Consider the following 20,546-nt stretch of genomic DNA (forward strand, 5'->3'; position numbering starts at 1 on the left):
GAGCATGAGCAAGCCGTCACAACCCTGAGACGCAGAAACCACGCCCCCGACGCCCGCCTAGTCCTACATGAACAGAAGCCCCGCCCCAGGGGCCGGCCGCCGCCCTGCCTTAAGGCGCACTAGCGCGTCTCCGCCCAGTTGCCGACAGCCCCGCCCCCAGGGGGGCGCGCTCCCTAGGGCCCGCCCCTAGGCCCGGCACCGGTCCGGCTTTCCAGGCGCGCGTCCGGCGACCCCGGAGGTCCCGCCTCCAGGCGCGCGCCCTCCCACGCGCCACGTGCTCTCTCTGGAGGGCGGCGCCGTGGGCCGAGCCGAGAAGATGTACTTGCTGCCTCTTCCGGCTGCCGCGCGAGTCGCGCTCCGCCGCCTGGGAGTAAGAGGTCTCTGGGATCGGGGTCTGTCCACTGCAGACATGACGAAGGTGAGTGGAGGCGGCTCGCTCTCCGGCAGCCGCGCGAGTCCTGGCTGCGGGTGGCAGGGTGACCGGGCGAACCCAGGCCGCGATGTATATAGGACGGACGCATCAAGTTGCAAAAATGAACTGAACAGAAAAGTTCCCTGGGTTTGCAGGACACCAGCCTGGGCCTGGCCTGCGACGAGGGCGGCTGGCGCTGTTTGCTGAGGGCGCGTCCTTTTTTCCTAACTGGACAGTGCTGGGTTCTGAAGGCTGAGCAGAACCGCTCACTCTGCTTAACCAGTCTTTACTGACTCCACCTTCTAACTGAGCTCCTAAAAGTTACACGCGCCTACTTTGTCAGTTCTTTTAGTCCTCTCAGAAACCCCCGAGAAAGGACAGCGGCTGGATTGTCCCAAAGCCTGCTAAGGTTACAGAGTAGCCAGTCACAGGGCCTGGACCCCTCCCCCCGCTGAAGTGAAGTGAAAGGCCCTGGGGAGTAAACTGCTGGATTGGGTTTCTGGAGGACAGCAGTGTCCTTCTAGGGAAAAGGGTTTTATTGGGAGAGGTCATCTTGAAATTGGAAGAATGTCTTCTCTACGGTCTGTGAGAAATTATGAAGGACACTCAGATGTGAAGGGTCTGGAAGGGTGTTGGCTCACTGGAGTAGGTCATGCTTCCAGGATCTGGTGAGGGAGGAATGTTCCAGAAGAAGCTTGAACTCAGATCCCCTGCAGTTATCACAGATAACAGAGGAGTTAGGCAGACACCTTTCCAGCCCTACCCAGTAACAGTGGACAGACAGACAGTCTCAGCTGGGTCTCATGGAACCCCAGAATGACCAATCTTGGGAAAGTTAGAACCTAGCAGTTACCATGCCAAGGAAGCCTGTTTTCTTCAGTGGAAAGATGGGGGACCAGGTGTCGGGAGTACCCGGGGTGTTTTTGGAAAGGACCAAGACCAGAAGGAAGGCATGTGCACTGTCAAAGTTTAACTACGCAGGAGCTAGTGAGTCGGGGACTAGGTTTCCTTATCTAGCAAATGAGAGGAGTGCCCGATGAAGTGACCGAAGGGAAGCAGTATTTTAAGTCGTGAATTGCCTTGTGAAGTCAAATATTGAGCAGTGGTTTTACATCCTCATTTCAGGCATTTGGGGCCTGAAGCTTGTGACGGAGATGTAGAGCCACACCATTAAGTGCTTGGCAGAAGGCCCTGTGTCTGCCCTCTCTACGAAGTCACATACTTTCCCTGATTGACAGGATACTCACTAAACAATGTGGACATCCCCTAACCTGAAATTTGAAGTATTCCAAAAATCTCAGGTTTTCGGAGCATTCACTGGACACTTGTGACTGTCAGCAGAAAGTCCTGTAGCCAACCCTGTGAGTGGACAGAGTCAAAACACAAGTATTTTAAAGGACCAAACCCTGAGACAGTGTATCTGAAACAAGTGATCTTCAGTTTAGGGTTGGCCCAGGATATCTCATGTAACCCAGTTCCAGTGTTGCCCTGGCAGGGATTTCAGCTGCTCTTTACCTCCGTTCTTGGCCGCTCAGGGAAGACACAGTTTTAATGGGATTGTTTGCCCCTTGGGCAGCCAATGCCTTCTGAGGGACGTACTCTGATTGTATTTATCTTTCTTGATTTTTTTTCAGGGCCTTGTTTTAGGAATTTATTCCAAAGACAAAGATGATGACTTGCCACAGTTTACAAGTGCAGGAGAGAGTTTTAATAAGTTGGTGTCTGGAAAGCTGAGGGAAATGTTGAACATGTAAGTGTTGCTATATTTGGGGTTCCTTTTGTATGTGTGTTTGTTTTGCATTGTGAGACAGGGTCTCGCTATGTTGCTCTGGTTGTCCTGGAACTTTGTAGACCAGGCTGGCTGGCATCAAACTCATAGAGATCCACCTGCCTCATTCCCTGGCGTTCTGAGATTAAATGTATTTCCCATGAAACAGGGCAGGGTTGTAGTTCTTAAAGGCTCCAAGATTTAAAGAGATTATTCTCCTTGTATCAGATAAACTTAATAGAGCCCTGACCAGCAGGTTCTCTGGAAATGAAAGTAGGCTCTGGAAGAAGCTGGGCAGTTGTTTGAGTGTGGGTGGGTCTGCAGTTCTGGGAAGTCATATGGTTTCTAGCCAGATCACAAACCTATTGTGAAGGATTCACAGGGATCCAGAAAGGAATAGATTTCCTCAGCCCACTCCCTAGGCTCAGGTTCAGAATTCCTACTTTCCTGTCTGGCACCAACCTCTAAATGTGTTTTAACTGAATAATTTAAAAACAGCCTAAGGTCCTGTCCTGTTACTTCAAGGCTGGACTTTGAAGGCTTTTCAAATGTTAAAGTAGGAGTGGATTATCTGATTAGCAAGAATATAGCCTGAAATTCAGTCAGTCTGCAGAGGGCCTGAGATCTGACCTCTCCTAGATTAGCAAGGTCCTAGAGGAAGTAGGAAGACTTTAGAGCTGCTAGCCACATTTGGCAGAAAAATAGAGAGCACCATAAGTCCCTTTAACGACCTGTTACTCAGGTAACAAACTATGTTAGAGGGTACCAGGTGTCACCTGATAGCTATAGTAATTATCTGATAAATACATTGTAGGACTTGTACCTCCTAGTTCTAGTACCTTCTAGTTGCTAGTTCTTTTAGTACATAGCCTTCACAAGGACCCAAATCATTATCCTAGAAGCTAACCTGTTAAGAGTCCAGAATGCAGTGGCCTCCTTTCAGGGTCACTGTGGGCTACAGCCTCAGCCTCTGCTCCTGGTCTCTGGCTACTGTAGAATACCTCTTTTGTTTGGAAATTGCTATCTCTCATCTCAGTAAACAATCTGGGAAACGCCTATGCTGGAGACAGTGCTGTCAAGTCTGTGGCTTTGGTCACCACTATGTTTTGTTGTTGTTTTGTTGTTTGTTTTCATGGTGTTTCTTTTAGTAGAAAGGTTTCCACTATTTAGTATAGTCACCAATCATTGCTCAGAGGGATAATTTAACATGGTATTGCCTTCTTTTTTGAAAACAAAACAAACCAAAACAACCAACAACAACAACAAAACCGAAGACATGGCCACATTTGGTAGTATAGCCGGAATTCACTATATTGTCCAGGTTGGCCTCAAATTCACACCAACCAGTCCTTCTTCACAGCTTGCCAAGTCCAGGTATTACAAGCATGAGCCACCATACCAGGCTTCTCTGTTTTTAAATTGGTGTTCCTCTTCTGTCTAGCCTGGATGTTGGCTTGGTACTTTTTGAGATGAAAGTGCTGCATCTGAGAAGTCTAGCCTGTATCCATTCTGTAAAGCCATCAGTGAAGCACAGAATAGAAGCAGTTACCAAGATGGTCTGCTGAAGCTTAGGTCATTTACCAAGAGAACAGCACAAACTCTAATGTTTAAAACAACCCTCTCCTCTTCCTTTAGATCTGGACCTCCTCTCAAGGCAGGCAAAACCCGAACCTTCTATGGTCTGCATCAGGTATGTTTATCTGGAATTCATATTGAGACCTCCCATGTACTCTTTACTGTGGGTGCAGTTGTGCTAGCACTTTTGTGGCTCTGCTAAGCAAAAGCGCTCCTTATGATTATAAAGGACAATGGCTGTCTCTAGCTCGTGTTCTTCAATGTGGAGGGAGAGCACCACCTCATGCAGAGTTACCTGGAGGATAATCCTCACTCTGCCTCTCACATCTGTCTTACGTACCGACACACAGGGCTCCTTTTTGCTGAACCTAGAGTGACTCTCTGTCAGCTCTGTCTCCCTCTATCATTCCTTTTGGGGGAGCTGTTTAAAAAATTCACAGTAGTTGACTTGTTGTGTTTGTGGACCAGGACTTCCCCAGCGTGGTGGTTGTTGGCCTTGGCAAGAGATCTGCTGGAGTTGATGACCAGGAAAACTGGCATGAAGGCAAAGAAAACATCAGAGCTGCTGTTGCAGGTTTGCTTGTTCCTTATGTTTAATAGCTGAAGGTAGCCAAAGGTTCTCGAGGGTCCTTTCCCTTTGTCCACTCACTGCTACCAGCCTTACCCTGCTCCCAGGCCACAGCTCAACATGTTCAGTTTATATAGACGTGTCTGACCTTACCTAGATACAGAGGCTAGCTTGGGACAGTTTTGTTTTTAGTTGTAAGATTTAGTTAGTTTTGTTTTTGTTTTCTGTTGAGAGGTTTGCTGCCATTTCTTCTTAGAAATAACTTCTATCAGAAATTGTGGTGTGTATATGGTTTTCCATTTTGTAATGCAACCACGGTGTTTCCTGACTTTTAGATAACGCAGAATCATTATGTTTACAAATTAGTGTGGGATACTTATTCATTGCTAGCAAAATACCAGGGCCTGTCCCAGTTGGCTTGATAGGTGGGTTGGGGAAATTGAGGTCGATGTCATTGAGCCACTCTGTTGCTTAGCAGCAGGGAGAGCCTTTCCCACAGGACAGGTGCCCCAAATGCACTTGGAGAAACACTCTGAGGCAGCAGTAATTTGCTTGACTAATCCTGGCCTGGGTATATCATAAATGCTTATTAAGTTTACTTTCAGAGTTAAATAGCTATGCCTGACTTTTATTTGGGAGTTCTTACTGACTCAATTTTAATAAATACTGTTAATGATAGTTTTTGCTCAGTTGCTTGGATGTAACCTCAACATCATCATTTCTTGGTCCTTTTAATCTGGCAGCTCCTGGCGATTGGGAAGCCTTGTCAGGAAACGCTAGCACTTGTGAAATACTCTTAGTAATATCTGCCTCTCACTGATGGTCTCTCCCCTTGTGAGGATCTGTGCCTTTGACTTCTGTACTCAGCTTGGCTTGTGAGGCACATATCATCCACACTGTATAGAAGAGGAAATGAAAATTTAGAAGCAGACCTCAGTTGCCAGTTTGTCCCCTTGGCACACCACCTCATGCCTCTGCTATGTGCTGACTCAATTTTCTGCTTCTGTTGTCTGAAGCTGGATGCAGGCAGGTCCAAGACCTGGAGCTGCCATCAGTGGAGGTGGATCCCTGCGGAGATGCTCAGGCTGCTGCAGAAGGAGCTGTGCTCGGTCTCTATGAGTATGATGACCTAAAGCAGAAGAAGAAGGTGGCCGTGTCGGCCAAGCTCCATGGAAGGTGATGGAAGGAAACTGGGGTGTGTGGGTGGCGCTCGCAGGCAGGCATCCTCACAGCATGTTTGGGAAATGAGCTGCCTGCTTCTCAGTGTGTGTGTGGCTTGTATGTATCCTACGTCCTGCCTCGGCCCTCTTTACAGTGTGATAATTGTCTGCAAGCTCTGCTCCTGGCTCTTGTCATGTGTGTGACTCCTCTGTGGCTCCTGAGAGTCTTCTGTACTTGCTGGTTGCTAAAAAGCATTCACAATGTGGGCTTTTCCCAGAAGGAGGGATGACTTGACAGAATATCCTAATGAGCTTTAATCCGAATACTTCCCATTGAACTCATACCTGCTGACATGTTAAACATTAGACCTGTGTGGATGAGAGCATTCCCTCTTCGCCTTGGTGGTCCACGGTGGAAGATGCTTTCAGAAGACAGCTGGCCACCTATTACTCCAGCTCTATTCCAGTCTTGAAGGGACTGGTCTGTGCTGTCAGGGAGATCTTCAGCTCCTGGAGCTGTGATGCCAGTGGGTTGCTCTTGGCATAGAATGGTGGTTAATATCTGCTAAAGACTGGTTGGAAATGAAGGTTCTGTAGACAGTCAACCCACATTCGAATCCTGTCCCCATCACTTACTTGGGGAAACCTCAGTTAAGTGTCCCAAATCTGTATTTCTTTATTTTTTAGATTTATTTATTTTATTTATATGAGTACACTGTGGCTGTCATCAGAAACACCAGAAGAGGACATGGGATCCCATTAGAGATGGTTGTGAGCCACCATGTGGTTGCTGGGCATTGAACTCAGGACCTCTAAAAGAGCAGTCAGTGCTCTTAACCGCTGAGCCATCTCTCCAGCCTTCTTTCTTTTTATGTATAGTAGAGTTGTAATCCTGGTGTAGAGTTTTGAGTTTTAAGAGAGTCCCATTATAGCCTAAGATTAGTCTTGAACTCACAATCTTGCTGCCTTGGCCCCTGCAGTGTAGTAAGTACAGGCATGCACCATCATTCCTGGTTGATATCATAAAGTGTATGATAATCCCAGGTGGGTAGCATATGGCGAATGCCCTGCGACGCCAGCTATTAATTTGCCTGCCTCCATGTTGCCCATATTAGCTGTGGTCAAAGAGCTAGGATCATGCAACGTGCACCTTTGTGTGTTCTCTTCTAAAGCTAATCCTTGCTGTCCAGTGGGTTGGGACTTAGATCAGGGACAGTAAGGCGGCAGAGCTGACAACTCCCCCATGTGAATGTTTGCTGCTTGCTGGCTTCACAGTTAGTACTTGGGCTGATCATCTCTGCAGTGAACTGGACTTTGGGTAGGAATCCCAACACAACCTTTGCAGGTAGATTTACAGCTTCAAATACCTATCAGACCACACACACACTTGTTCTTTTGACACAGGGTTTCTTTGTGTAGCCCTGGATATCCTGTAACTTGCTCTATAAACCAGGCTGATCTCAAGCTCAGAGTGATCTATCTGCCTCTGCCTCCCAAGTGCTGGGATTAAAGGCATGCGCCACCACAGCCTGGCAAAGGGGGAGATTCTTGAAGTGGACTGCTTAGCCAGATTTATCTTACTTTCTCAGTAGGGTGGGCCTGTTTTCTTACTCACAGGATGAATCTAGGTCTTTGGCAATCATTTTTTGCTTGTAGTTTTGATTTTTTAAGATAAGTGCCTCACTTAGCAGCAGAAAGGTCAGTGTTCTTGAGGTTATTTGAGCGTAACTCTTTTTTTCCACAGCGGTGATCTCGAGGCCTGGGAGAAAGGGGTCCTCTTTGCTTCTGGGCAGAACTTGGCCCGCCAGCTGATGGAATCTCCAGCCAACGAGATGACGCCAACCAGATTTGCTGAAATTATTGAAAAAAATCTCAAAAGTGCCAGTAGTAAAACAGAGGTCCATATCAGGTAATTTATGATTATGTCATGGACTCATGGGATGTACAGCCAAAAGAACAGTGTGTGCTGTTTGGCTTTATATCAATATGATGCAAGCTAAAGTCACTTTGGAAGAAGGGATGTCAATTGAGAAAAATCCCCCCACCACATTAGCCTGTGGTCAAGCCTGTGGTATATTCATGATTTACTATTGATTATTGATGTAGCTCACTGTGGGCGGTGCCACCCTTGAACCTGTGGTCCTGGGTTCTATAAGAAAGCAGGTTGAGCAAGCCATGAGGAATAAGTAATAAACAGCATTCATCCATGGCCTCTGCATTAGCTTTACCTCTAGGCTCCTGTTTGCATTCCTGTCCTGACTTTCCTCAGTAATGACTGTTTCCTAAAAGTGTAAGCTGAAATAAACTTCCCTCCCCAAGTGGCTTTATGGCTATGGTGTTTCATCTCATCAGTAGAAACCCTGACCAACACAAGTCAAGATCCTAAAATGGAACTTTTGTGTTCAGAGGAGTAAATTGAACCCACAGTTGAGGTTTGTTTTCCTCACCTTTGAGAGAGCTTTATGATTTCATACTGTACTGTGTGATTTTTTTAAAAATTTATTTTAAGGATTAAAATGGAGACATAACTTTGATGTTCATTTCTCTTGAGTAAAAGTTTGGGAGTTGAATTTCTAGGTGAAAGGCTAGCTGGCTAACTTTTTTAAAAAATTATTTTTATATGTGTGAGTATTTAGCCTGCATGTATGTCTCTGTAGTGTGTGAATGCTTTGAACCCAAGAAGACCAGAAGAGGGTGTTGGATCCCCAGGAACTGGGGTTAAAGCAGTTCTAGGATACTATAAGGGAGCTAGGAATTATATTTAAGTCCTTTGGAAGAGCAGCCAGTACTCTTGAACTGAGTCATCCCTCCAGCCCCTGGTTAACATTTACAGAACTTACAGGCTTTTATGTGTTGTCTTGTCTATGTTTCTGCTTGTGATGTAGGTGAAGAGTGCAGTATACTGTGTAGACACAGGGTGAGAACCCACCTGCCTCATGACCTTAACTACACTGCATGGTTGCCTGTCAGGCCTCCCGAGTGCTTATCAATGGTACTCACCGTCAGTTCCTCTAGTTTCCATTTCCCTTTCAAGAACTGTCTTCAACCCATTATACACCCAATGAGCTTGGGGTTTCTGATTACAATAAATGAACAGACTCTTCTTCTACTTGACTTTCAAAGTTGTTTCTCAAGGGATCTTTTAGTGTAAGGGGATTCTTCAGCACTTAATTGTGATCAGAGTTCATGGTTTCTGTTCATTCTTTTAGGAAAGTCTCTATTTAGACAGTTTCGATGTGCTGAAGCTGTCTGTGTGTAGGCTCTATGGATGTGTCCTGTCTCAGAAGAGGAGATGCCAGTGCTCTGCTGTGTCAGCCTGTAGTGACAATGCTGCCAGGTCAGGGAATGCATGAGGTTTGCAGGCAGGCATGCACAGTGGTGGATCTTGCTGCAAAGGTCAGGACAGGCAGGACAGTGGGTCTGGGAGACTGCTGCAGAAGCAGGAGGAAGACTGAGTGAAGATGGATACCAGCAGAGTCTGAAAGGTCACTTTAAATGTTAACAGACCAGGAGTTTCTGCTAAGGTGTTCCACAGTCTCAGGAAACAAGGCCTTGGGTGAGCAGAGGGAAGAAGAGTTCAGAGACCAGCGTGATGTGCAGGTAGCCTGTGACTCATGCGCGACACAGATGTACCACACCCCATTCACGGTAGGTAGATCTGCTTCAAAGAAATACAGCTCTTCCAGAAGGGCAAGTCAGCAGTAAAATACCAAGTACAAAGCTTGGATTTAGAAATGTGTACACGTCATAAGCTTGTCTTTTTTATGTGATTTATGTATCTGGTTTCCCTTTGAAACAAGGGGACAATTTTAGTGTAATAGTCTGACTAAATGGGCAAGCAAGTACAGGAATAGTTCTTGGATCTGGTTAGTGCTGGTCGTCTAGTAGTGCAGGCTTTGTTATTGTGGCTAGAAATCAATACAGAACACTTGTTCCATACCCTAGAAAGAATAGCAGTATGGCGTCTGTGTTCTAGTTTGCACTAAGGTGGGGGTTCATGTTCCCTGCACTGAGTCTGTGTTTATTATGAGAACTAAATAGTTTTCCCATTCAGAGACATCTCAAATTGCACTTGCAGCTATGAGCAATGGTGTGCTGATGTTGAAAAGACAAGCAAAGAAACGGGGTATTTTATTCCTGTTGATGTAGGACAGCCTTGTTGTTTTTGTTAGTTTTGTGTGTGTGCCATTATTAGTAATACAAAAATGAAGCTGAACGCCTCGACTTTAAATTCTCCACTGTAAACTAAGAGACTTGCTAATTTCATTTTCAAAATAAAATCAGAAATACTCAGTATTGAACACTATTTATTACCTGGGTTTCTATTAGTTACCAAGTAGAAGTTCTCTGAGGAGTTGTCTGATCCTTGGTAGAGGAGTGCCTGATGTCAGTTTACTGTTGATGTATCCCCAGAGTGAAGTCTACTTGCGAGTAGACAGAAGCAAATAATAGGCTATGATCACTGGTGCCTTCAGCCTGTGCTGTAGCCTGATGATGGGCATGGAGCTCATGACCTTGCGCATACTAAGGACACACCCTACCACTGAGTGCACCAGGTCCTGTTTAGAATATGAATATCTTGTATATTGTACATTTTTTAGCATACTGTTGAAATTTTTCTAAGTTGTTGGAATAAATGTAACAGTTCTCTCCTTTTTTCCTCTTTCTGACCTATAGACCCAAGTCCTGGATAGAGGAACAAGAAATGGGTTCGTTCCTAAGTGTAGCCAAGGGGTCTGAAGAACCACCAGTCTTCTTGGAAATCCACTACACAGGCAGCCCCAATGCAACTGAAGCACCCCTGGTGTTTGTGGGAAAGGGCATTACCTTTGACAGGTACTTCTTGGGGGTGTCTGTGCTCTCTATGTTGGTGAATGCCGTGTATGTTTAGTGTAATTCATAAGCACGGGGTTTACACATTATAGTAAATGTATTGTGCTGTCAGTTTTGAAGTTCCATGCTTATATATGCCTAAAACAATCAGAAACGTTATATGCCGTTGGTCCTGTGACCAACAGGTCAGGAACCTCAATTCAGAAGTTCTTTGTTCCAAGTCACACCAGCAAGTAGAGTCAGTGGGTTAGGAGATGGCTCAGTTGATAAAGTGCTTGTCATGCCCACATACATGCAAGAGTGCATTACACAAATACATATGCACGTCTCACATAGATACCTCCCCTCATTCAGTGCCTTTTCTCATTCAGTAGCCATCTGCTACCAGCAGATGTCAGAAGAACTGTTACCTCTTCTGTTTTGTGTGCTTGAGGGGAATGCTCCAGTGTTCCATGGGCTGGTCAGATTTCATGGCCTTCAGGTTTCATGGGTTAGTTAATTCAAAGATAATTTATTTACTTATTGCTGATAAGATAGTCTTTGTGGGTATTGGTGTTAATGACAGAAAGCAGAGATGGATCATAGGTGGCTTGATGTTTCTAATGGCACCTGGTCAGATTCCATTCAAACAGAAATTAAAGGACCTGTCTCACTTATCCACATTTCTGGAATTATTTTCTGTCTGTATAAAGGCTATAGAATTGAAGTAATTCAGATTGCAAGTTTAGAAACTTGACTTTCTTTGGCAGGAATGGGGTGCTTTTATGTGGCAAACTCTGAGTTTGTATGGGATTTGGGTTTGTTTTGAGACAATCTTGCTGTGTCACCCATCTGGCCTTCAAATTGAAATCCTTCCTTAGCCTCCAGAATTCTGTGATTGCCGACATACACCACCACATATTTTACATTTTCATGTATTGATTATGTGTGATGTGTATGTATATGGAGACCCAAGTGCCACAGCATCACATGGAAGTCAGAGGAAACAGTTCTTTCCCTCCATCATGTGGGTCAGGAGACTCAAACATGGGCTATCACGCTTGGCAGCAGGGACCTTTGTCCTTACCCATCTCGATGGCCATATCTCTGTTTTTAAGAACGTGATTTAGGCTCTCAACGTTGCTGTTATTAATGTTGTATACCATCTTCCTTTTTCATACAGTGGCGGTATCTCCATCAAGGCTTCTGCAAATATGGACCTCATGCGGGCTGATATGGGAGGAGCTGCAACAATATGCTCGGCCATTGTGTCAGCAGCAAAGCTCAATTTGCCCATTAATATCATAGGTAAGGAGGGGAAGGGCTGCATCTCACAGTGCTTCCAAATCTAGCCGTGTGGGAGATCCAAAACATCAGACAGTTTCCTTCCTTCTGAGAAGACACTCTTATGGAGCTTCTCATCTCATTAAGCAGCTGCTGTTTGGCTGAAAGAGGCGTTTTCTGTCTGAGGGGACTGAGTTAAATGTGTCTTGCAGCTGGTAGGCTGTAACTTGTGCTGACTTGTCTTACTTAGGCAAAAGTGGTTAGCATCAGGAGCAAAAAATGTCACATTTGTACCTTCCTCCAGCAAGAAAACCTGAGTATGCTGAGTGGAGGGCTCGTCTCTGCTTCGTTTACTAACACCTCATAGGACTGTGCTCCATGTGATGCCTGATACAAATAAGCAGTTAGTACAAGGGCTAAACTTCCCTCATAGAGATATGCCAGCTTCATAGCCTTTTTGTTCTGTGAACAGTCTTTTTTTTTTTTTTTTTTTTTTTAATAAAAAAGCTGTGTTATTGGAAATCAATATGCTGACATTTCAACATGTTTTTACCTCTGAGTACTTTTAACATATCTCCTAAGAAAATTACATTCTATGTAATGATAATACAATTATGTTTCAAAAGACTCAATATAATAACCTAGTAAAAATTTACCAATTGTCTAAAAAAAGTCCATTTTGGATATACTTGGTATTTTATAAGACTGTTTTTTAAATTATGTATATCAGCATATGGTTTTGTGTACATGTGAGTGCAGGTGCCCATGGAGACCAGAGAGGGCATTGGAGCCACTGGAGCAGGAGTCACAGGCTGGGTGCTGGTAACCAAACTCGGGTCCTCTCAAAGCAGTGTACACTCTTAGCCCTAAGCTGTCTCTCTAGCCCCCATATTTAGTTTTAAAATCTAGATCCCCAGCAAAGATAGTACATTGCATTTGGGTGTTACATTCTCTTATTTTTCTTGCTAAGAACCCCATTACTTCTCCTTTTCTTCATGACACTGGCAGTTTGAAAGGTCTAGGCTGTTCTGAGGTCCTCTGTAAGTTGCATTTATTTCTTCTGGATTAGAATCAGTTAGACCATGTTACATGTGTCCTGCCTGACACAGTCTCAGCTGTGCCATTGCTGTTACCAAGTTTTGTCACTTGTGAAAGTGAGGCCTGTATCTGTATGCTTTCGATGGCTCTCTAGCAGCCTCTTGTCCTAAAGGATGACATTTTTGGATCCACATGTCTCATGTTCTTTACTGTGTCTTTCCAATAGGTTTGGCCCCTCTTTGTGAAAATATGCCTAGCGGCAAGGCCAACAAACCAGGGGATGTTGTCAGAGCCAGGAATGGGAAGACCATTCAGGTTTGTGAAGGGACAACAAAACAACCCCATGTGGCATTTCTCAGAACCCTATCTTGGCCACACAACTGCAGTGTAACTTGGGTATAGGATGCCAGCTCCTCTTTGGGGAAGGGTGATGTTTTTAGTATAGTTAGTTACTGATGGAGATTTTTAGAGTATTTTTTTTCTCCCTTGTTGTATCTCCCACTAGCTGTGCTATATGTTCTAATCCAGGATGTGTGGCCTGGCCTGCAGAGCACGCCACACCAGGAAAGCATGGGCTTGTAGAGGTGCTTGTGCCATGAGGAACTTCTCTTTCTCTGTTAGATGTTCAATTAGAAAACACTACCCTGCACTTGGGCTCTGTGCTCTGGCATCTCTGGAGCACAAATGTACATGTGTACACTGCTCAGGAGCCTGCATCTTTTGCTGAGGGAAGGGAATGGGATTAGAAAGGGTTACCAAAATTTTAAGAGCTTGGAGTTCAGACTGCCATTTAAATTTCCTTAAGGTCTTGGTTTTGGTTGGTAAGAGAGAGAAGATGAGGAGGCAGGCATGCTGCCCTGTCAGCCCTGTCATTCTTTCACTATCTCTTCCCAGTTTTCCTTCTTGTTAATGTTTGCCATTCTAATGGACCAGACATTTCCCTACTTACTTTCAGTGTAGGTGTCAGCAGCCAGGGCAGGGACTTACAAAGTTACCCTCCAGATTAGAAACGTTCCTGCTATAGCTAAAATATGTGTCCTTTAACTACCACCTCACAACTCGCTGACCTTTCCCCGCTTTGAAATCAAATGCTGTTGTGTCTGGGTTTCATATTCACTCCTTGGTTGTCTAAGCCCTTCTGCTTTTTATTTCTGCAGGTTGATAACACAGACGCTGAGGGCAGGCTCATCCTGGCTGATGCACTCTGTTATGCACACACCTTCAATCCCAAGATCATCATCAATGCTGCCACCTTAACAGGTCAGACCACAACTTCCCGTCTCATCTGAAACCTTACTTGTTGGATGCAGTGCACACACTGTACTCGGGGTGTTATTTTTCTGAAATTTGGTTTACTTTACTCACATCCAAAGATCCTTCAGTAAAGGAACTGCCTCTGCAGTTATAAAATGTTCTCAATATTAGTTCTCTCCTTTTAAAGCATTCCACAGTAACTTTAAGTATGCCACAGTGCATGTGTGGAGGTCAGAGGTTAACTTGTATGACTTGATTTCCCTCCACCATGTGGGTGTTGGGGATCACAGTTAGGTTGTGAGGCTTGGTGTCAAGCAGTAAGCCATCTTTCTGGTTCTTCAGAGGTAACTTTTAACAGATGGGTCAAATCAACTCATCTTGATTCAAAAACAGAGAGAGAAAGAGAGATGATTTTTGTTATGACTGCCATCTAATACAGATCTGAAAAGGCCAATACATTTCAAAATCAGTGGCATTTTTTAATATACTAATCATATATCTGATATCCAATCAATTTTCTAAACTTACAGTTCATACTGTAAAGAAATAAAGACATTTTGGAAGTAGCAAGATCTTTGTTTAGTGGACACACAGCAGTCATAGGCATGCAAGGAAAGCCCTGGCTTTGGGGTCAGCTTGGGTAGAACCCCTGCTCACTAGCTGGGCAGTTGCAGGGAGTGTCTTGGTCTCCAGTGTCAGTACCTGAGGCCGGCTCTGCTTGCTTCACAGTTGTAAGAGTTGGGAAGAGCTGCATGGAGCCTGTCGGAAGCCAGTTTTCCCTGAAGGCCTTGGCTCGGCTCTGTAGAGGCTGCAGAGATTCCTGAGGGGTGAGAGGGATGGTGGCTTGTTGAACAATCCCCAAACTCACAATCTTCCATCCAAAGATCTCTCCCTAGGAATTTACCTGTACTTCTTCTAAGATAAAAATTCAGATCATTTGTATCTTTGGTTGTTATCTTTCCTGAGTCAAGGAACCCTTCACTGGAGCAAACGTCATTTCATGTTCCTCTTGTGGCTGTAATAACAGTGGACAGTGGTTTACTAAGAATTCCTTTTTATTTCTATTTGTTGTTTTTTTGAAGTTTTCCCTTTTTAACTAATTTTTAAAACTGGCATACAAAAATGTAGTTTCATTTTGGCAGATTCATACATGTTTTTAATTGGGCATTAAATTATTTCTGTGGCATTCGGTCTCCCTATTCGTTTCTTAAAAACTTAAAACTTGAAGAGGCACCCATGACAAAGTTGGGGCAGTGATAGAGAGAACGGTGGCCTAGAGCCACTGAGCTAACACTAGCCAGTTATACTGGCCCTTGTCAGTAAGTATGCTTCTGTATTGCATCTGAAACTGTGGCAACAGCTGTAGAATTTTAGAAAACACAGTGATTTAAAATGTGTACTATGAAATCCTCTTCAAATCAAGATACTACATTAAATATTTAAGCTTATCATTTTCTGTTCTTTTAAGTGAAAATACCACATACTGTTTATAGTTAACTTTTATCCTTTTATGAGAAATTTTAAAACTGATGGAAATATTTATAAGTTTAGTAGAAAACTTTTGAAGAAAAATGAATATTGTATCAAAACCTACCAACTTCAAAGATAAGGCATTAAACCGATGGGCTAAAGTGTGACACACATATCCCACATGATGCCTCATAGGCCTCCAATAATTACAACTTGCTGTAGTATCTGATACATAGTTGATGGCAAATGAATGGCAGTCAGCATGTATTTAACTCCTTGTGTGCCAGGTCTGTGCTGGTAACTGAAGATAGAGGATGTATAGTAGTACCATATTCTTAACTGTTTAGAACTCTAGAAAGATCCATCCAAAAAAAATGACAATTACCTTGGAGTGAGCTTGTTGATGAAAATTGACATAATTTTCATTTCTGCATTTTCCCAATAAAGGGGACTTCTGGTTTTGAGAGACATAACTAGCTATAGAAGTGACTGTTCCCAAGCTTACATACATTTTATAATGAAGGGCCATTAATAGACTTTGGGACAACAGTTGTGGTCTGAGCAGCAGGGGAGACTGGCACTGACCTCAGGAGCTGTATCTTACAGGTGCCATGGACGTAGCCCTGGGATCAGGTGCCACTGGAGTCTTTACCAATTCGTCCTGGCTGTGGAACAAACTATTTGAGGTAGGCCTATAGACGTACACCTACAAGTTACAGTGATGAGAGTGTCCCTTGAATAATAGGGTTAATCAAGACCTGTGTTAAAGTGATTTCTCCCTGTTGGGTTGCCTTTGAATTGAAAATAGGTCATAGCAATAAACTTGATTCAGTGAGTTTAGGTTTTTTAAAGATACTTGTAAGTTATAGGTGTGACACCACTTTCTTCCCTGTCCTTATAGCCACAGAATGGTGTTAAAATACCTGACAAATTACTTGGCCAAGATTGAGAAGCTCTGAGGTAGAAACAGCACGAGGCCGACTTGTGAAAGAATGCCCCTCCGCTGAGTGCGTGTGGATTGAGCAGTGTAGACAGAGCTCTTGGGTGTGTCAGTGAGGAGGAGTCCCTTCTCTGCTCTGCTCTGTGCCCTTCCCAGTCATCTTCCATCCTTGCCCCTGCCTCCATTACACATTACACTGCACTCACTGCTACTGGCTTTGCCTGCCAATACCACTGTTAGCCTAACCTAGCCTGTTTCTAGCCAAGAGATGGCAGGGATTTCTTGGTGACCCTAGTCTTTGCCTTCTGTCATCCTCTCTTCTGGCTCACCTATGTGGCTGTCCTGCTTCAGCTCCGTTGCCAGCTGTTCGCTTTGTCCTCCTCTTTGGACAGTGTTCAGTCCTTGGCCTGATACGTGCTCAGATAAAGCTACCAGATACCTCATGATAAAGCTTGGCTAGTCCATGCCCTCTAACAGCTGTGTCTCCAGTGCTCCGTGTGGCTGCTGGCAGCTCCATCTGGCAGCTCATGTAGCCTTTCACAAGTAGTTAAGGCAGCTTACCAGAGGAATAGACACATAATCCATGAATACATTTATGAGTTTATTTAATGTCCTAGATTTATTTCTCACTTGGCAGTACTTCCCCCATGACTCTGTCTATTTTGTGAAGCTCACTCTCAGCCTCTCTAATAGCCAAGCTTCAGATTCCTTGAAGGCTGAGCCAGGAACCTCTCCTGGCCTTCCACATTACAGAGCATCCCTCTGTCATCATGGTACACACAATATTTGGGTTTTTTGAGTTATTTACTTTCCTAGCTAAAATAATGTGTTCACAGTCATAATTAAGTCAACAATCAGCAGCCTGAAGTCTGCTTTTCCCAGGGGTAGCTAATACATCTGATATACTTATTTCCTAAAACACCAGGTTCTGTTGCTGCTTTTTGATCTTTTACCCTGAAGCTTTATTTTTTACTTCTTGTGAGAATGAGTATACCAGCCTGCTTATCTTGTTTGAGCCTGTACTTTTGATGGTGCAGATGTTAACACTGCAGCTCAGCAGTGCTAGAAAGCTCAGTATCAGCAAATGAATGGGGAGTTAAGCAGTGCATGAGTGATGTCATCTTGGTTTTCAGTGATGGAGGTCTAGCATGCATGTCTCTAGCAGATCAAGGTGAATAGACCATTCCGAGTCTCCCACCCTAGTTAAAACTCTCAGAGCCTAAAGGCTCCAACTGAGACTTTATTAAATGTCCTATTTCCTAATTCTATGATAAATCTTTTGTGACCTAAAGCAATCGTAGACATCCCTCACACCCTTGCTTTGTGCATCAGACTATAAGGTTTCTCAGAAAGTACTCTCACGCTGTCACACTTTTCTTCAGGCCAGCATAGAAACTGGGGACCGAGTCTGGAGGATGCCTCTCTTTGAGCATTATACAAGACAAGTCATAGATTGCCAGCTTGCTGATGTCAACAATCTTGGAAAATACAGGTATGGGAAATGATAAATTTCTCTTTACAATCATTCTTGCTTGCCAAACTACCCTTTAGTCTCCCTTTTCTTACAGGAGATTTTAAAACTAACTGACTTCCTTTCAATGTAGTACTTCTAAGCTTACTGATGTTAAATTTTTCTCTAGTGAGTTCTCTTAATGTTAGAAATTTTCACATCTAGAGGTTATTTTAAGAAAATAAGAAAAAGTGAGGACAACTATAGGAATCCATTACACAGAAAAAGTTGCTTAGAATTTGTCATCATTCGATAAAGCTATATCTATAAATAAATATTCTGGAAGTGATTTCTGGTTAATTTCTTAATGGATTACATGAGATTAACTTTTCCCTTTTTATAGTAGATAGAATCTAGCTAGCACAGGTGTAATATTATTTTTAAAAGTCATTTATCTTGTGTGGCGTGATGGATGTGCCATGGTCCTGGGGCTTGTATGTAGAACAGGGACAACCCTGTGGACTGGGTGCTTTCCTTCCACATGTATGTGTATGTGTGTTCCAGAGACAAAGCTCAGGCTGTGAGGCTCATACAAGAAGCATACAATCCCCGCTGTCCCACTGGCTCTGAACGTGGCTTCTTAATGACATGTTAGTGCACTCTGACATAAGGAAAAGTGATCCTATGTTGCCTTTCTCTTCAGATCTGCAGGTGCATGTACAGCTGCGGCATTCCTGCGAGAGTTTGTGACTCATACGAAGTGGGCACATTTAGACATAGCAGGTGTGATGACCAACAAAGATGAGATTCCCTACCTGCGGAAGGGAATGAGTGGGCGGCCTACAAGGACCCTGATTGAGTTCTTACTTCGCTTCAGTAAAGACAGTTCTTAGTTCAAACACTCAGAAATTCCTCCATCTGTCTTGAATTGGATATTTGGCCTTCAAAATATTTTTGAATGAATGAAAATCTTTTAAAGACAAAAATGAATGTTGTTCTTTTTTTAATCTTAATTTTTGGAATATTTTAGTATGCTTGAATCATGGAAATCTAAATGATATATATGAGTTAATATAGGTCCTTTAAACTATTAAAACATCTTGTAATAATATGTATTTTCAAGCAAAATTTACTATTTTTACAAGACAGGAAAAAATCTAAGTCCATAAAAATGGACAAAGGGAGCCAGGCATGGTGGTGCACAGCTTTGATCCCAACATTTGGGAGGCAGAGGCAGCTGGATTTCTGATTTTGAGACCATTGTGGTCTATAGAATGAATTCAAAGATAGCCATGGCTATAACAGAGAAAACCTGTCACAGAAAAGGGAAAAAAAGAAAAAAAGCACACTGCCACCAACAAAATGTACAAAGGAAAATATAATTAATGACTTGGTTACATTTTCCAAGTTTTGATTCTTAAGGCAGATTATTTAAGTGTTCATATAACTTTCAAAATCTAGATCCAATGCAGTAAATAAATTACAATATTTCCTTCTGATAATTGTCTGTTACTGTGATTCAGTTCTGTGAAGGGTCATTATTTAAGAAACATCTGGGCAAGAATCAGCCATTTCTGTCTGATTCTTAGTCACTGACAGAGGAGCACACCAGGTCTTACACTGGAGTATATGCAAATGCTCTGCAGAGGTGCAAATGCTCCCAAAGGGTGTCTTGTCAGCACTCCGAAGTGCAGGCCTCACTACTGCAGCCTGCTGTTCCAAGCACTGCAGCCCTGGGGTTGGTTTTGAGGACACATACATGATGGCGTGTGACCTCTCACAAGCTCCTTTCCCTTAACTTACTTGTAGTTCCTTTCCTTCTCTTCTGCTAGAAGCCTTGATTCAGCAGTTAACCTGGGATGTGTTCCCACACTGTTCACGGGAGGCCTCAGTGTTGGCCTCATTATTCACGAGCTTCACACCTTGTCTTTTGGCAGCATATCCAGAGGCAGACTGGTGAGGAGAGAGACTGGCTGCCAGAATGCCTGAAGAGGCTGACGGCTCTCACTGTGTTATCTTCTAAGTTATTAAGACAGGACTCTTTCCTCTCAGCTGGGAGGCTAGGAACTTTGTCCTCAGTGACACTAGCAGTGGGTATTTTTTTGGGGTGGTTATGTCCCATGGCAGCACCTCTTGCCTCTTTTTGAGGAGATGCTTCTTCTTTCCTTTCCTTTCCTTTTCCTCTTTTTTCTTTTTTCAATAATTTATTTATTTTATGTATATGAGTACACTGTAGCTGTCTTCAGACACACTGGAAGAGGGCATCGGATCCCATTACAGATGGTTGTGAGCCACCATGTGGTTGCTGGGAATTGAACTCAGGACCTCTGAAAGAGCAGTCAGTGCTCTTAACCAATGAGCCATTTCTCCAGCCCCTTATTTTCTCTTCAGGTTTGCACCTCAGCTTGAACTCTCACCTAGCTTAGCTCTCAGTCTTGTCGTTTCACTTCACAAGCGGAAGGTGCCTTTCATTTGCAGTTTCAGCCCAGTATACAGAGTCTACTGGTTCTCAGATATGCTTTCATCCTCTGGATGGATGGTTTGCCTTTTGTGTTTTCATTTTCTTTAACTTGTCAAGCTTTAGGTGAAGTAAATCCTATTGAGTCTATCCCATACCTTTGTGTACCCCTGCTCAGTTCACTGGTCTTGTGTGTCAGCATGAGTGGGTAACTATTGTCCTAATAGTGCAAGTGAATGCAGATATTTGCAGAGGCCAGGGGAGGTGGAGTTACAGGTGTTTGTGGGCTATCTAGTGTGGGTGCTGGAATGTGAACTCGGGCCTTCTAGAAATGTAGAGTATGCTCTTAATCATTAA

General features: G+C 43.8%; 1 protein-coding gene across 1 annotated transcript; it reads left to right on the forward strand.

Annotated features, from left to right (window-relative positions):
• The first annotated feature begins 238 nt into the window (after positions 1 to 238).
• On the forward strand, positions 239 to 19,233 carry Lap3 (leucine aminopeptidase 3). The gene is made up of 13 exons (XM_028765250.1): positions 239 to 418; positions 2,047 to 2,162; positions 3,816 to 3,870; positions 4,224 to 4,329; positions 5,340 to 5,499; positions 7,228 to 7,392; positions 10,161 to 10,319; positions 11,479 to 11,603; positions 12,844 to 12,932; positions 13,775 to 13,877; positions 15,948 to 16,027; positions 17,664 to 17,773; positions 18,435 to 19,233. The coding sequence occupies exons 1-13, from the start codon at positions 317 to 319 to the stop codon at positions 18,622 to 18,624; spliced, it is 1,560 nt and encodes a 519-aa protein (XP_028621083.1). The 5' UTR covers positions 239 to 316; the 3' UTR covers positions 18,625 to 19,233.
• The last annotated feature ends 1,313 nt before the right edge of the window (positions 19,234 to 20,546 follow it).

The sequence above is a fragment of the Grammomys surdaster genome, unplaced genomic scaffold (assembly GCF_004785775.1).
Source record: "Grammomys surdaster isolate TR1022 unplaced genomic scaffold, NIH_TR_1.0 150, whole genome shotgun sequence".
Taxonomy (NCBI): Eukaryota; Metazoa; Chordata; class Mammalia; order Rodentia; family Muridae; genus Grammomys; species Grammomys surdaster.

Bases quoted from the DNA above. Each gene is read 5' to 3' on its own strand.
- Lap3 (XM_028765250.1), top strand. From the start codon at position 317: ATGTACTTGCTGCCTCTTCCGGCTGCCGCGCGAGTCGCGCTCCGCCGC. The intron at 12,933-13,774 runs GTTTGTGAAGGG...TTATTTCTGCAG, and splicing joins GGAATGGGAAGACCATTCAG to GTTGATAACACAGACGCTGA. The intron at 16,028-17,663 runs GTAGGCCTATAG...ACTTTTCTTCAG, and splicing joins TGTGGAACAAACTATTTGAG to GCCAGCATAGAAACTGGGGA.